At 36.2% G+C, this 18,332-nt stretch overlaps 1 protein-coding gene and 1 non-coding gene across 2 annotated transcripts in view; both read left to right on the forward strand.

Moving 5' to 3' along the window:
- Smp_163920 (putative titin) overlaps window positions 1–18,332 on the forward strand; it is a gene marked incomplete at its 5' end in the record, with an annotated part of 168,880 nt that overhangs the window by 112,893 nt on the left and 37,655 nt on the right. The window contains 9 exons of the mRNA XM_018790295.1: window positions 655–811; window positions 4,045–4,157; window positions 6,777–6,949; window positions 9,056–9,161; window positions 10,078–10,273; window positions 12,283–12,365; window positions 14,318–14,508; window positions 16,527–16,611; window positions 17,983–18,117. Coding sequence (XP_018655653.1) covers window positions 655–811; window positions 4,045–4,157; window positions 6,777–6,949; window positions 9,056–9,161; window positions 10,078–10,273; window positions 12,283–12,365; window positions 14,318–14,508; window positions 16,527–16,611; window positions 17,983–18,117 — 1,239 coding nt within the window. The remainder of the gene's footprint in view (window positions 1–654; window positions 812–4,044; window positions 4,158–6,776; window positions 6,950–9,055; window positions 9,162–10,077; window positions 10,274–12,282; window positions 12,366–14,317; window positions 14,509–16,526; window positions 16,612–17,982; window positions 18,118–18,332) is intronic.
- On the forward strand, window positions 13,923–13,989 carry Smp_tRNA_02208_Pseudo_TTA.1.1. Its single transcript has one exon. It is a non-coding gene (tRNA).

An 18,332-nucleotide genomic window follows, 5' to 3' on the forward strand; every position in this document is an offset into this window, starting at 1 on the left:
ACAAAACCCCTTCTGATATTAATCAACATATGCTCACTAGTAACTGGCTCCATGATGTATTTCCTGGAGTCCTAGTGAGAAGCAGTGACCAGTGGAGTTTAACCAGGTCTGTTGTGAGATAGTAACTCAGTGAAGACAATGGTGGATGTGTCGCTCAATTTTGTGGATTGGTTGAAGTTAGACATTAACACCGATGGATGCCGGCTTAGTGGTCTAGAGCTTAAGCGCTCGCGCGCGAGACTGATAGGTTCTGGGTTCGAATCTCGTGAGGCAGGGTCGTGGATGCACACTGCTGAGGAGTCCCACAATAGGATGAAACGGCCGTCCAGTGCTTCCAGGTTTTCCATGGTGGTCTAGCTTCAATTGACTCACGCTTTTAACTATGAAAATACTAAATCTCCACAAAAAACCCCTTCTGAGAATACTTGTTTGTTATTCACTGTCATGGTATTCCATTATAGGTTGTAGTATATTTTGCCATCATTAATTCACTTATTAACTAATTTAGATGGATAAGAGCTTAGTGATTAAAGTACTTGATCTAACACCACTATGTCTATTGACCAGTTTTCTATTATGGTATTAATTTATCTTACCAAAATTATTCGTAATATTTTATTATTTTAACTAATTATATTTATATATCTATTTTAGTGCCCCCATTAGTTAGGTTGGATAAAACTGAAGTACGTGAAAGAGAAGGTGCTACATTTACTGTACATTGTTCAGCTGAAGGACATCCTATGCCATCTTTAGAATGGTTTAGAGAAACAGGTGGATTATTTCGACTTGGAACAAGTGTGGATGTCAGGTAAAATTTATTCGATTCAGGAATGTTTTTAGTTTTACAGTTTCTTTTTTGATTTATGTTAACATTTAAATTAAAGATAGTTAATATCATGCTAGTCAAATATAATAACTTCTGTTGTTGACTTCTAATTATTACTTACTAACGCGTTTCCCCACGTGCAGCATAGGCTACCCACCAGGATTCTCCAACCAACTATGTCCTGGACTCTCCATTCCTGTTGTTTCCTAGTGCTATTCATCATTCTTTTGATATCTGCCTTCAATGCCCAATACCATGTGTTCTTTGACCTTCCTCTTTTCCTTCCCACTTCAGGATTACAAGTAAAAGCTTGCTTCGTGATACAGTTTGATGATATCCACAATATATTTCCTATCCACTTGAAGCATCTTTTCCTGATTTCTTCTTCATTTGGAAGCTGGTTTGTTCCCTTCCACAGTAGATTATTGTCGATAGTGTCTGACAAATGACCAATAGATCTGGAGTGTCCTGTGTAAACAGTTGTTTACAAATAACTGCACATTTTTGATGATGATTGTAGTAATTCTTCATGTTTCAACTCCACAAAACGTAACTGTTAACGTTCAAGTTGAAAATCTCAACCTTGATGTTGGCTTACAGATAGTTGTTTTGAGTTTCAGATATCTTTCATTTGTATGAATCGTACCTTTATTTTGCCGATCCACGGGATCATATCTGAATCAGATCCTCATTGTTTATGAATGATGCTGTAAGTGTTCACGTCTTCCAGAGTTTCTCCAACAAGTGTGACTCGGTTGGTGCTCATTATGTTGTATTTTGAGGATGATACTTGTGTATGTGAAGGCTTACTACTGAAGAGTTTGCTGCTACACTGGATTTATTCACCTGAGTTTGTTGGTGTGTATATGATAGAAGAGATGGGTCATTTACCAACTCTTGATGGTCTAATTGCATCCAAGCTGTTCATAATCCAATGGATAACCAGAAGATAGATGAGAAGCGAGTGTAAGCAGCCTTGCCTGGCACCGGTCTTTACTTGGAATGCATCTATCGACTATCCTCCATGCACGACTTTGCAGTGCAAGCCGTCGTATGAATTCCGTATGATGTTGAAAATCTCTCACCATTTTCGTCCCTTTCTCCCAGTCATTCCATGCTGTTCCATGACATCGTTTAATCCGGTGTTGTGAATTTCGGCCTTGATGTTTAGGTCTTTTATCAGGATTGTCAGGTTCGTTTCTGAGTATTTTTCTACGCTCGACTGCAAGCTCTCATTAAACTGATCTTTACCAACTTCGTTGCTGTCATTGATAAGCGCATATCGCTGGATGACATTGATTGTGAACCCCTACTTCTTTGTATTGAAGGATGCTTCGATAATCCTGGATCCATGAAGCTCCCATCCTATGAGTGTTTTCCGTGCTTCTTTTGACAGTATCATTGTAACTCCTTGTGTGTACGAAACATCATTTTCTTTATAACTAGAGTACAACAGCGCCAGTCGTGAAACTAATCTTTTCTGTTTAGCTTGCGTCCAGTGTGTTTAACTTGTTCTAATCATCAACAGGTTGTATCCTCATTTCCGCGGCCATTTGACTGATCCCCACGGTCTCTCACATTGTCTGGACATCCCATGTCCCTATGCTAATTTTTGCTCTGGTTGTTAGAATGGGCATCGGTCTCGAAGAATTATATACTGGAACGAAACAGTTTTTCAGTGCTCCTTTTATATTTTAGTGGATGCCGAGTTAAATCCAGTCACTAAAGTCAATTTAGAATGCATGAACTCTACAAACCTCCCATCCTAACAAGTTCATTTAAAAAATATCTCATATATTCGAGCATTCGCCTTCATCTTAACTTGGTCTAGATATCCTTACTAAGTTTGCAAAACTTTCTTTCCTAGTGGATAGGTTTACTGATAATGAGTGTAATAGCCCTTAGAAAATAATTTCGTGGATGAGCTTTGTTAGTCAATCACCTTGACAACTGATATTATATAAATTCAAACGGTGTTTGAAATCAGAAAGCTATAAGGAGCGGCGACTACAGTTTATTAGCGGATAGCACGGATAACAAAGTTATAAGCACATTGAGCGACCTTGAAGCAAAGAGGCTAATGGATGTGTGAGTGAGAGAATACAGAGGCGGATTTATAGTCAAATCAAATCAAGGTGCAGCTAGGCAAGGCAAAGTCTATTAATAGGATTCGCGTACATATATACATGGGAAAGAGAGTTATTCACCGAGTGATATTTGAGCGATTAACATTTATTCTGGACAGAGATATTTGCTTAGGCTGCCACATGTGATCAAGTATGTACATTTATACACAAATGATGGTGATCATAATAGAATAAAGAAATAAACCAATTGTTAGTGTCGGAACAACTGTAGTGAATGAGAACACGACTGGGGACAATTGAATGTATTTAAGCACAAATTACAGACTATCTCACTAAATTCTGATAACAATACAGCAAACAGTTAATTTGCAAAATAACGATCAATTGTGTCAATCTTCACTGTTCCTTCTGTAAATATCAATCCATCTTCTCTAATTTCATTGTTTGTGCATTTTCCTACCGACTGCGCTTCATTTCGGTTCTTTCCTTATCGGTCTTCTGCCAAAATACATTCTATGTCTGACCGTCGCCATATACTACTTATATGGATATAAGTAGACCACACTACACATTTTCTGCTTAATAAATTAGTGAAAGGGTTAAACAGAATGTAACCATAATAGAAATTGATTGTAGGAGTGTTGCTATAATCATTCTCAATAAATGAGAGCTACTTTTATTATTAGTATTCATTATTATTGTTGTTATGGTAACTGCTTTGGAACTTACATTTATCTCTTTAATTTCGATAATGCAATGAGAAGACGAAGTTTATCAGAATTTAGGTTTAGGTCTCTTATCAGGATTGTCAGGTTCGTTTCTGAGCATTCCTCTACGATCGACCACAACTTCTCATTAAACTGATCTTTACCAACTTCGTTGCTGTTATTGATAAGCCCATATCACTGGATGACATTGATTGTGAACCCCTTCTTCTTTGTATTGAAGGATGCTTCGATGATCCTTGATCATAATTCTGATAAACTTCGTCTTCTCATTGCATTATCGAAATTTATCAAAGGGACTAACTGTTTTAAATATCTCTTTAATGTTAATGCAATATATATTGAAGTAAACATCTAGATAATGATCTCTTTTTTGTAAAAATCAAAAAAACATTTTTTGCAGCACTGGACTCCTAACAATCACCGATGCTAAAAAAGAAGACAGTGGCCGTTATGTCTGTAAAGCAATGAATAAAATCAGCGAGGATTCTAAATCAGTTATGATTGAAATCATTGGTAAATTCACTTATTTATATATAATTACTAAATGTAATCAGAAGGGGTTTTGTGGAGATTTCAGTATTTTTCATAATTGAAATCATGAGTCAATTGAAGCTAGACCACCATGGAAAACCTGAAAGCACTGGACGGCTGTTTCGTCCTATTATGGAGTCTCATGATGGGATAAATAAAGTTCACAGTGAGAAAGATCTAAAGTAATTGACCTCCTATTGTTTGTTCAGAAAACCATTTTTTTCAAGGTGAAACAGCAAATAATTTTGATAAATATCTGATCTATTCTTTGATATCGGTCCCTAAATCTTCAATGTTAAATATCTATTATAAATCAGTAAACAGACTTGAACTTGGGTTTTATGCTAGTTGGTGCTTATTAGCCTAAAATAATCCTGAGGCAGCTTGATTGAATATCGGTGCCATCTGTCCCTCCCTATCATCTAGATATTACAACTAGTTATCTGTTTTCTTGTTTGTTTTAATACATCATTATGCCTATTAGTCTCATAACCTACTCAGGTACGTTTATGAAAGGTTTACTACATTTCACTGTACAACTTACAAAAGAACCTAATAAGAGATAGCGTGGTCGCTGGCAATATACATCGAAAAGAATATACATTAATCAGATGTCCATTCCTGAACTGTTAACATCTAACTGGCGATCACTCAATCTTTATCGCCAGCATCGATCAAGAATTTAGAGAAGGAAACTTGTTGCAATACCTTGTGCTGAGAATTCTATATTGTACCAGAAATATAATATTGAATAAAGCAATTCATAATAATAAGAATAGTAATGTATTGTTATCTCGTAATAAGTGCTGAGCCTGAGGTCTTTAGTTAGTGGAAGTGAAGCTAAGCGTAACCAGTAATTTTAACAGGAATTTAGATGAAACAGGATTTAGTTCACAAAGAAACGAGACTATTAGAAGTGAAGAATTCTACATGTTCAAAGCAAACAATTATTAGGGAAATATAGAGTTATATACACATTATATTGAATATCTTTCCATACTTAGTTCATTCTCCATGTGTTTCAGAGTATTTCGTGTCTTTATAATTGTTTGTTCATATTTTCGATTCAATCTGTTTATCTGGTTAGCGTTTTCTTTAGCGGGTTAGTTTTTCTAGGGGATGTGGTCGTTGACCCCATGCCCAACCCTCCTCCTTTACCCGGACTTGGGGCTGGGAGTAACTCTGGAAAAGCTACAGGCGGAGTTATTCTATTTATCTACTACTGGGGAATTGTTTACGGGATTAAAATTAAAACTAATTGTCTGAGACAATGAAAACTGCCTATTTGATTATTTTTCATATGTCTATCAATCGTTGTAGTATTCACTGTCTTAGGTGCCAGATGTCGTCTGTCTAAGCTTCGTTAATGTTACCTGGCCTGTGGCGCCGAAGAGATAACCGTTTATCATAATTACAGTGTTTTTAATAGAGAACTAAGATCAAAATATTTATTAGTATTATTTAAACACATAAATATTGGTACAAGGAAGCACCAGATACATATGCGCCACACAAATCAAATGAGATTTGTGTGAGGGCTGTGACACTGCTCAGGTGCCCAAACTCAAGCAGGTGGTTTTCTTAGGGGACCACACCCGGAGCCTTTGACCTAAGGATCTGATCTACAAGGCAGTGGAGAATCGTGAGGAGATTCAGTCCCATGGTAGCCGGTCACCAACGATTGATTCATACGCCATTTGTTTCTTCAGGATACTGGAGCCCATGTGAACCATTGGTTTGGAATCAGGGTTTTCCAACTCCCCTAGATGGAATTTCCGTGTCCACCAACCCGGTTAAAGCGTCTGACATTCACTTTTCGTCCTCTCAATTTCGTAAACAACAGTAATGCCACGAGAAGGCAGTGAGTAGGATCTCCCTGACAGAGGCTGTATACGCGTGGTCATGTGAGAGCATTTAGAGAGGGAGAGCAGACTCTCCCCACTCTCGGGCGTACCAGGGCATTTGGGGGCCCTGGTACGGTAAGATAACTAAATGATCCAATGGCAAAAGCTTATTTCAACTACATAGCAAGATGAATCGAAATCTGGATTAGAAATTTTGCCACTTCACTAAGCAATAATCTTAATTTTCTTCAACTAGTTTTCTTATTCCATCATTCTATAGTAGATACCGTCTCTTAATTACCATTTAATTTCTTAACTAACCTGTTTGAATGGTGTTTTAGTTATTTGACATTTGAAGACTCATCTTGGATAAAACTAGTTGAATCATTCAATGTTTTCATATCTTTTAATGGTTGTAGCTATCTATCAAATAGATCGTATACTCTCATATTATTTTAATGAGTAATTCAGGATTGATTGTTTGAACTGTTCTTCTTTTCATATTAACTTGATCAAACAACATATATAGGTACGAGACCGGTAGGTCCTGGGTTCGAATCTCGTGAGTGCGGGATCATGGATGCGCACTGTTGAGGAGTTACATAATAGGACGAAACGGTCGTCCAGTGCTTCCAGGTTTTCCATAGTGGTCTAGTTTCAATTGACTCATGATTTCAACTATGGAAATATAGAAACAGTCTGAAATTGGAATAGCTCTGAGATTATTTAATTTACGTGTTTTTTTTTACTTATTAAGAACGACCTACAATACATACATCAATGAAACCAATATTGGCTAGAGAAAATGAACAAATTTTATTACCATGTAGAACAAGTGGTACACAACCAATACGTATTCAATGGCTTTTACCATCTGGTCAATTAATTACAGCTGATCAACCTGGTGTATTTCGATTACTACCGGAACAAGTATGTCATATTTTCGTGACTATAATGCTCCATAATAATAATGATAATAATAATAATAATTTTTCAAAGTTGAAATCATGAGTCGATCGAAGCTAAACCACCATGGAAAACCTGGAAGCACTGAACAGCCGTTTCGTCCTATTATGGGACTCCTCAACAGTGCGCATCCACGATCCCGCACTTACGAGATTCGAACCCAGGACCTACCAGTCTCGCGCCGTCCAGTGCTTCCAGGTTTTCTATGGTGGTTTGGCTTCAATCAACTGATGATTTCAACTTTGAAAAATACTGAAATCTCCACAACACCCCTTCTCATAATAATAATAATGTTTCTAAGTACAGATGGAGATATGTTTATCCACTAAACGGATTACAAAATTTATTCATAAGACTAGATCATCAGTGAAGACTGAGTAAAATAATATTGATTGTTATTTGATGATCAGATTGTGAATTCCTTTCAAATTCATAGAGGGTTATCAATGGCATAGAGAGTTTAGTAATAACCTATTTGATGTGAGCAGAGAAACAAGACGCCTTGATAAACTATGGAAGCTATTTTGGGGGGATGTTATTTCATTTAATTCAAAACTTGTATAACAATAACATTTACTTTTGCCCCTAGTCTATTCTACAGATCATAAGCCTTCGTTTGATGTATGATTCATTGCCATAGGCTTTTCTGTACCAAAGCTACTGTAATTTAGACGTAAACTTTTGTACTCTATTTCCTACTCTAATCCCCCAGTTTTGGACATAATTGTGGTCGGGTTAGTGATCTATTTATTCATGTATCTTTTTACACTAATCGGAATTTGGGCACGAGATCGGATTTTGGAATAAAGCGAGTAGTGTTCCAGTTGTCTTGTCTTCTCTCTCGTGTGCTTGTCAGCCAATCAGGGATAGGATAGTTTTCTTCTTTCTACCCCACTTCGAACACACGCATACTAGCCTCAAGGTTAAACCAGTCAGCCTATCATGTCAAGGTCTTAATCCACAATAGACAAGCTATCCTCGGCATGAAAGTGGGTAGACAGATCAAGGACGTAACACCATTCGATTACGTTGTTGTATTATGGGTCAGAGTCTTTAGGTGAGCAATGGTTTCCTAGGGGTTGGAGATACATCTGGTAAATAGGTCTCAGAGATATTTATAGAAATTTTTAGCTGAATCTTCAGCAGCGTATTGTTTATCCTTGTGAAAAAGAATGTATTTCAAGTGAAGGATTACATTCTGAGGCATAAATCTTTCTCGGCTGTCAAGTTAATATTTTAAATATTCTCACTTTTTGTCAGTCTCAAAAATTGATCCATGGAGTCCGATAAGCACTAAGGACTTGATATACATGAAATTGGTTCACTACTCAGTAATCAATCACTTGTAACTACCTCTCAGTCCTACATGTAGTCAGTTGTGACCCGAATAGCTCAGTAATAATGTCTCTGACTATGAAGCTGGGTGATACGGGATCGAATCCGCTAGTGAGGATCAGTTTCCTCAAGATTTCAAATGTTAAACATCAAGAAACCTAGACCTAGAGTTTCCTTTAAAGTACCTTTAACCATCATCTTACATCTGAAAGGATGTATTTACCGTAATTATAGTGCTCCATATGGGACCAACCTACTGAAAATCAAATACTGATACTTAGAGTTTATACTATGAAATCGTTATTTAGTTATTTTGTCTTCACTCCCACCATTTCGAAAAAAGTCCCCGTTATCTTGTACATTATCATACATTTTACTAGTTTATATATGTTGATTTCTTCGTTCACAATCTGGTGAATTACCATTACGTTGTATGCTGTGATACCGACCTTCTGTAGTACTAAGGGACTAAGACCAGTCTCTACACTGAAAATTAATCGAATGAATTCTATCAACATTATGGATCAAAGAAATATGACACTGGTCATTCCTCAATGATCATCATTTGTATTAGTCATGGACGAATAACTCTTAAATCTTTAAAGTTAGTTATTGAAATCAGTTTCATCTCCTAAAAGCGAATTAGTTTCAGAAGTTTCTGAAATTCCCAAAGAACCATCATATATTCAATAAAACAATAACTTAATCTGATTGATTACTCATTATTCTTTCAAGGGTCTTTTACTTGAAAAAGTACGTTCAGAGCATGCTGGTCGTTATCGTTGTTCAGCGAATAATGAAGCCGGCTTCCAGAATGCTGTTGTCAGTTTAGAAGTTTTAAGTAAGTTTATTATCAATTTTTTTTTACAAAACAATTTAATTTTTGAACAGATTTGTATAGACTAGATCACTGTAATATTATGCATTTGCTAGGCCAGATAAATCAACATCTGAATAATGTATATTCTTTTGGATGTATATTGCCAGGAATCAGCATGTTTCGGATTGTACTCTTTCCTAACTTGTACAGCAGAAGGTCGTGAACTTTTCATAAACGCACCTGAATAGGTTGTGGAATTATTCGACGTAATGATCTGTTGAAGCAAAAAGAAGGGAGATAACTTGCTGAAATATGTAGATGATAGGGAGAGACAGGTAGCCTCGATATTCAAGCAGGCCTCCACTCTTTTTTCGGTTAAATTCCGATACTTTTCATCACTTATAGTTTATTTAGAACGATAGTCTTTACTCTGAACTAACAATACTATCTTTTATACTTCATCTTTGGTTATGAAGCATAAGAAAGATATTTTATCAAATTCGGAATAGTGTTACCATAGCAACTAATCAACGTAATGACGCAATTTTTGAACAAGTAATGATTCAGTTGATTCGAAAAATTTAGACTTTTAAGAGATAGATTTTCAAAACTTATGGTCTTTAATAATAAGAGTTCATTATACAGAGCCTATTACTTGTTGGTCTATCCTAAAAAGATCAGTAAGTCAATGTATTAATTATATTTCCTACATACAAATCATAATGACCACCGGATATTGCGAAGTGAAACTTAATCCTACTTTAATACTTTATAAGTAGTATAAATAAAAATTAGAAGTTTTAGACGCGAGAATGTTTTACCAAATATACTTGCTAATAAAATTAAACTGAGGAATAAATTTCTGAAAATATTGATTAGGATCTATTACCTGAATATTTTATTTTTTAAATTACTTGCTCACTTCTTCTCCATCTAGTTCCACCAACATTAGTTAAACCAGCTAATTTAGAAGTGTCTGGTCGATTGAATTCTGTGTTACGACTGAATTGTGAAGTTGAAGGTGGTTCTCCAACGCCTACATTAACTTGGGAACGTGATGGTGTGACATTTAGTCGAACTAAAAGCTATTACACTACCACGGAGTCTGGTCTGTTTATCTTTAATTCATTGAAGTAAGTTACTGTGAAGATAATCTCTAGTACATTTGTAATCTAAATACAATGTAAATAGCTCGATTTATCAGCACAAACTTCGGGTAGAATTGAAGTGTTTGAATTTCTCCACATGTGATTCACAGCTTCTCCTGTGCTCAGTGGTCTATCGGTTAAGTGCTCTGGCGCGAGACTGGTAGGTCCTGGGTTCGAATCCTGAGAGGTGGGATCGTGTCCCATAATAGGACTAAACGGTCGTCCAGTGCTTCCAGATCGATTTATTTTTAGTGTATCAACTAATTACCTTAGCTGATTATTTAAATCACAAACTACAAGCCAACAAATTAACTATAAATTTTGAAGGTTATTTTCACGGAATTCTACTACTTATATAATTACAGTAATATTATGCTACAAAAGAGAAGTTAAGAAATAAAATGTTAAGTGCAAATGGATGATGATTCATCTTTGTTCATAATATTTGAGGTCTTAGACAAAAGACTTTTATATGATATATAATACTGATTAAAAATAGTAGGTCGAAACTGCTTAAGATTATTACAATCTATTCATTAACATTCTATAAGCTTCTTACAATCAAAGAGTTGTATTTGTAGTGCCGTGCTTCGCTAATCCTTCACCTCGATAACCGTTATAATACAAATTTTAACAGTGCATAAAATCAGAAGGCAAAGAGAAGCGGCAGCTACAGTTTTACTGACCAATGACGCAGGCCAGAAAGTTTTAGGCACACGAGTAAATATCAGCGAGCGAAGTAAAAATGACAAGCATCGAAGATGGCGTTCTCTGAGCTCAGAGAACAAAACTCCATCAAAATCACTCACCTCAGCTACAAATCTTCTCCACCATCTCAACTTCACTTAGTTCATAAAACCTGTTTCTTTACACCAAAGAGCTAGAATAATACATTTTTTATTAAATTTTGTTCATGGGTAATGATTTATCCATATTTCAACCATCATTTAGTGGACAGAAAAGCAGTTCGTTAGTTAGAGTGTGGTGCGAAAATATGTATCTCAAGTAAAACTTTGATACTCTATCTCCTATTGTATTATCGATTCACAATTTAAGGTACCCTCAATTCATGATGCAGCAGTCATCTGGGAATTCGCATTTTTCCGTGGTTCCCCGGCAGAATCAGCCCTTTGTGTAGATCATGATTAAAGTTTATCTTGAATTTTCAAACTTTAAATGTTGAAAATGTTTTATGACAAATCTTTGACTGGCATAGATTAATTGTCCTTATTGTATACCTTTTTTATCTTTGATCAAAGTTTACACATGATTGTGTTTTATTTAGGGAAACAATTTGAAGTGCATACAATGAGATAAGAAAAGAAGTTGTTTCAGTGTTTGACACGACAACTTAACCATGGTTTTAAGTGTAATTAATTGAATAGTTGAATTCATGAGTCGATCTATGATAGACCCATCATTGAAAACCTGGAATCACTGGGTGTTCATTTCACCATAGAATGTGACTCAACAGTGCGCATCTACGATCCCGCACGTGCGACTCGAACTCAGTGCTTTCAGTCTCGCACACGGACGCTTCATCACTACACCACTGAGCCGACTGACATCCAACGGTATTAATGTCTAATTTCAATCGATCCATGACCTTGCTCAATCCTTCATCTATTATCTGAGGTAGATAACTGACTTCAAAAGACACGGGTTGGACTCTACAGGTCATGGTTTATCACTGGACTAAAGGTCCTGTGTTTGGGTCCCTCTTGTGAGATTATAGATAACACTGCTGAGGAGTCCAGCACTAGAACGAAACGGCCATCCAATCCTTCCAGGTTTTTAATGATGGTCTATCTGAGATCAACTCATGAATTCAACTATTAAAATTACTACAATCTCCAGAAATACTCATTCTGATAATAATTTATTTAAATCAATAGGTGAGTTTTCTAGGAACACAAGCCTCATATATTTACTTGGAATTTCTATGATCTGGTTATTCGTAATGTAAGTATCCTTACTTTATTTTTGAAATTAAGGCCTGAAGATGAAGGAGAACTTACATGTATCGCTAAGAATGCAGCTGGTGAAGATCGTATTACTTTTCGTGTATTTGTTCAAGGTGAGCAAAGTTTCTTGTCTAAGGAAATACACATTTAGCATAAGATAGTTATAGGATTATTATCATGCTTTATGTAAGCGTATATTAATCTATCAATGATTTTATGAATAGTTTTGTGACTTATGTATGTATGGTATAAACCAACAAATCTTCAAGCCATTATATTATGTAATACGTATATACGAACATACACAGCTTATCACAATGTACGCAGATCTTGGATATACCGTACGTTTACTGTGTTTTATCATCTGAATGTAACTGAAAAAAATTTATCATGTCACTAAATACCGGGGAGACTATGAGTTATGGACGACTTTTGAACGAATCTTGAGTGACCCTGAGAAATATTAGCCAATCAAGTAACACTTAGTATAGAGTAGAAATATATTATACAAAACCAACGGATTAGAGTGGATACACTTCTTTTACATGTTTCAAAAACTTTTCAAGGTTGGAAAGAGGATCAAAGGTTCTAAAATCTTAATGCATATGTTAGAGGAACTCATCCAATGTGGCTTCATAATAGTCGGCCTCTGGGGCTGTGATAAGGTCGTGTAAACTCTTCCAGCCTCGACCACATAGCTTCAATGTTGTTTGTGTGCACTGCGGTTGTTGGGTCCACAAAACGCTACTTGTGGATAACGACACGATGCACGTGACCAAGTCTATGTAGACATCTTTACCCTCTCCAATCATCGGTATATATATTGTAGTACCCAGCTGCAGCCAGTGTTACTGATGCTTTTATTATACATTTCGCGACAATTGTCATAATTTGCCTTGGTCTCAATCTGCAACGAGCGAGAAAATCTTATTCTAGCAGACTTTTTCCTTCAACCCATATTACATCGAAAGACAATATCACCACGGTAGTCTGCACAAAGTCCACAAGTCATTTGATTACTACAATAGCAAATAAAGGAACTTCTTAGCACTCCCATCTGTTGTAGCCGCTCATCTATCAGGTTTTCTCTAAAATCCTCTGTGAACCGATGGTACATGACCATCAGATACTGAAACTGACGCCGTGACCTTGAAATCCCTGAGACGCTTTTGATTAGCCCGTCCATAAATTGTAATCCAGCCCAAATACCTTTGAATAGGTGGTGAAAAGTATAAAATCACCTAGTTTTTACCACAGTGTATACAAAAACCTAGTTTTGATCTAAAAAATTCGCTTAGGACATTAATTGATTGGTAAATTTGCAAACATATTTATCCATTATAGTGAAATCAATAAAAGAGAAGGTTAATCGATGTGGTTTACCACTAGGCTAAAGTAACTGTCTATGATCTTAACAAGATTTCTCACTGAAATTAAGATTCAAATCCACATCGAATGGATCCCGGTTGTTTAAAAAATAAAGAAAGATCTCTTCAGAATAATAGAATTCCAAAAATGTTTCTCTTCTGTAGTATCTAATTAAAAAACTAGTTATCCCAATTAGAGACTGACCAGTTACAGTCCTAAAAATATCAATGGGAAGATTCAAACAAACAATACTAGTTGAATTTAAACTTCACCCCATTGCACAACCAAGTGGCTATCAGGACTCAGTGGCCGAGTGGATAACGCGATGGCGTTTAAAGCGAAAGGTACCGGGTTCGAGTCCCAGAAAGAAAATCAACTCTGAGATGCAGGTACATCCAGCTGACGAGTCCCAAATAGAACGGAACGCACGTCAAACTGGATTCCACTGCTAGTCACTATCCATCGTTGCTTACCATGCTTGTGAATTTAGGCTATATCGAGGCAAACGCATAGTGTGCACATACGCCAATTAGAGACTGACCAGTTGCAATCCTAAAAACATCAATGGGAAGATTCAACCAAACAATACTAAGTGAATTTAATTATCCCATTGTTTAATTCACTGAAAGTACTTTATTGTAGATATCTAATGTAAGTAAAAATAGTAAACTATATATCAATATTTTTATTATTATAGTTCCACCACGTGTCTCATTGCCAATATCTACAATTGGTTATGAGAGTAAATCAGTTACAATGAATTGTGAAGCTGATGGTCGTCCAAAACCTGAAATTATATGGGAATTTAAAGGACAACCAATGACAAGTCATTTAGGTGATCGTGTACGATATGAAACACCAACAAAAGTTACTATTCATGATTTGATTGTAAGTGTTTAATAAATATACTTTTTATTCATGAGTGATTCATCTCATAGTGGCTTAGTTCAATTCTCTTAGTATAATCTATTGCTTATGTTATTTTACCGACAAGATATAAGCAAATTCAATTTACATTCAGAATATAGGAGAATGTTATTGAGATACTGGAGAAGATTTGTAGCTCAGGTGGGTGATTTTGATGTAGGTTTGTTCTCTGAGCTGGATGGTTTGGTCGTGGAGCTTTCATCGTCCTTCTGAAGGACATCATCAGCACAAACTTCGGGTAGAAGTGAAGTGTTTAAATTTCTCCACATGTGATTAACAGCTTGTCCTGTTCACCTTAATGACTTATTGTTCGAAAAAACAAACAGGACAATCGAATTCGAAATATTTTGTGGAACTCTCTCTTTGTACTGTACACTTTACAATGATTAATGGATAGGTATTTTATAGTTCTATATTCACGTATCTCACTGTTGTCCACTTTCTGAGTCTTCAATGCATAACTATCATTAGTTTGAAGTAATGTATACTGTTATTGTGGTGTTGGCTACGTGTATTCACATAAGTAGTATATTTTATGGGTGAGATCATGAATCAATTGAAGCTAGACTACCATGGAAAACTTGGAAGCACTGAACGGCCGTTTCGCTCTATTATGGGACCCCTGAGCAATGCGCATCCACGATCCCGCCTCGCGAGATTTGAGCCCAGGACCTATCTGTTTCTCGCGCCAACGCTAAACCTCTTGACAATAGATCTGGCCGACATCCAACGGTGTTAATGTCTAACCTCAATCACTGCTGAGGAGTCCCACAATAGGACGAAACGGCCGTTCAGTGCTTCCAGGTTTTCCATGGTAGTCTAGCCTTCAATTGATTCATGATCTCAACTATAAAATTACTAAAATCTTCACAAACCCCCATTCTGATAATAAGTAGTATATGACGATGGTCGGACATTCAGTGTATTTCAGTAGAAGATCGATAAGGAAAGAATGGGAGCGGAACGCAAATGGTATGAAAATGCATGAATAATGAAATCAGAGACGATGGACGGATATTTGCAGAAAGAACAGTCAGGATTGAGACTATTGATTGATATTATCAGAAGGGGTTTTGTGGAGATTAGTAGGTCCTGGGTTCGAATCTCGCAAGGCGAGGTCGTGGATGCGCACTGCTGAGGAGTCCCACAATAGGACAAAACGGCCGTCCAGCGCTTCCAAGTTTTCCATGGTGGTCTAGCTTCAATTGACTCACGCTTTCAAAATTGATTGATATTTTGCAAATTAACTGCTCACTGTATGGTTGTCAGTTTTTCGTGAGACGTTCTGTAATTTCGTGCCTAAATACATTCATGTTCTTGTCCACTACATTCTGAATAGCAATTGCTTTGCTTATACAAGTTTAGTTTCAACAAAGACGTATTTTGTTATATCCCCTGGTGAATTTTGAATGGTAACTCTAAGGACTATTTATCGACCAATGCATTATGCCTATTTCCTATTGTACAATTGTTACATAACTAAACTATTCATATTCGTGTTTCTCTTATCATTAGCTTTATTTTGATCTTTGATTTATTATCATACGATTCTTGAGTGATAACAAACAATACTAGTTGAATTTAAACTTCACCCCATTGCACAACCAAATGGCTATCAGGAGTCAGTGGCCGATTAGATAACGCGATGGCGTTTGAAGCGAAAAGCACTGGGTTCTAGTCCCAGAGTAAACATCAACTTTGAGATGCAGGTACATCCAGCTGACGAGTCCCAAATAGGACGAAATGCGAGTTAATCTGGATTTCACTGCTAGCCACTAACCATCTTTGCTTAAAGGGATATGGTTTTTGTTCACACGTTTTACACTTTATAATGTTGAAAGTGAATGAATTAAATTTACTCATTCTGTTTTGGAACCTTTATTATGCAATCTGAAATCTCCATGGTGATAAATTTATATATTTCATTAAACTATCAATATTCAATAACTTCAAATGTTATTTTGATATTTTTAAAATAGCCTTCAGATGGAGGAACATATTCGTGTATTGCTCGTTCTCCTGGTCAAGAAATGGCTATGGATTCTACTTTCCTGACAATTTTCAGTAAGGAGTTTTATGATTAAATACATATATTAACAAGATTAACAATAAGTATTTCAATGATCATAAGAAGTTATGGATGAGATCCTGGAAGCCATGAATATTATTCATCATTTATATGAGGTTTAAGTCCAATGTTTTAAAAATTAGAAAGTAGTTACTATGTGAAATCAACATAGGTTGTTAAACGGTGAAGTTATTTTAGGAAATTTATGGCTAGATTTATGCACTTGACGATATGCCTACCCCTATTTGCAGCAGTACAACTCTTCTATCTTCTTTTCACCCTTTCAAAAAATCTCTGGAAGTTCTCAGGAGTCAAACTCACTGTCTTGATGCATGCTAGAGTCCATCCTATATAATGATTTTGCATTTCGGTAAGCAAACACAATCATTCACAATTGATTGATCACTCAATGATAATGTCTCTGACTGTGAAGCTGAGTGACATGGGATCAAATCCGTCAGGGAGCACCAGTTCCCTCAAGATTACAGGTACACCTTGCTGAAGAGTGCCAAGTATCACGAAACTTGGGTCCAGAGTTTCCTGTTGACCACCTCCAACCACCATCTTATCTAAACACAATCATTAAACGGCAACTTCTGATAATCTAATAATAAGCGAAAAAAAACTTAGTCAAAAATCATTTTTAAAAGTAAAGTCAAATTGATGTAATGAATCAATCATAAATCAGTATCTTTAAAGTTTTGTCATAAGTGATTCTACCAACACTTAACAAGGTCCACATAGAAAGGGGAAATTCATTGTTTATTCATCAGGAAGAAACTATTGGTGTATACTATGAAAAGTACAGATATTTTAAAGATCAGTAAAATACTTGTTAACAAGGAATTAGATTTATCTGATGGAAAAAAGATGGTGTTTTGATCAAAACTTTAGCAATCCAAGGAAAACAAGGTAACCTTTAAATCATAACATTCATTACTTACACCTATTACTCATCATGCAGGAGCATAGGCCGCACACCAGTACTCTCCATCCAACCCTATCCTGACAAATCCTTTCTAGTTCCTTCCAGTTGTTATTCATCCTTTACATATCTGCTTCTATTTCCCGAAGAAATGTGTTCTTTGGACTTTCTCTTTTCCGCTTCCCTTTCGGATTTCAAGTTAGGGCTTGCCTCGTGATGTAGTCTGGTGATTTCCACAATGTATATCCTATCCAATTCCAACATCTTTTTCTAATTTCCTCTTCAACTGGAAGCTGTTTGTCCTTAAATCTTAAACAAAGGAGAATAGTTCATAACAATCCTATCATTAAAACATATTTATATAATCATGTGAGTAATTTGCTTTTAGTAAGACATTTATAAACCATTTTCAATGAATGAATTCTATTCAATAATTTTAAAGCTAAACCAGAATTTGAAAGAACACCTAATCAAACAACTGAAGCTTATGAAGCAAGATGGATACAATTTCGTTGTATTGCAAATGGACATCCAAAACCAGAAATTCGTTGGATGCATAATGGAAATATTATTCCAAGTATGTATAAATCTTATGAAATATTATATATTTGCATAGTTGAAAGCATGAATCAATTGAAGCTAGACCACCATGAAAAACCTGGAAGCACTAGACGGCCGTTTCGTCCTATTATGGGTGCGGGATCGTGGATGCCCACTGCAGAGGAGTCCCATAATGGGACGAAACGGCCGTCCCGCGCTTCCAGGGTTTTCCTTGTGGTGTAGATTCTATTG

This window comes from Schistosoma mansoni, chromosome W (genome assembly GCF_000237925.1).
Source record: "Schistosoma mansoni strain Puerto Rico chromosome W, complete genome".
Lineage (NCBI taxonomy): Eukaryota > Metazoa > Platyhelminthes > Trematoda > Strigeidida > Schistosomatidae > Schistosoma > Schistosoma mansoni.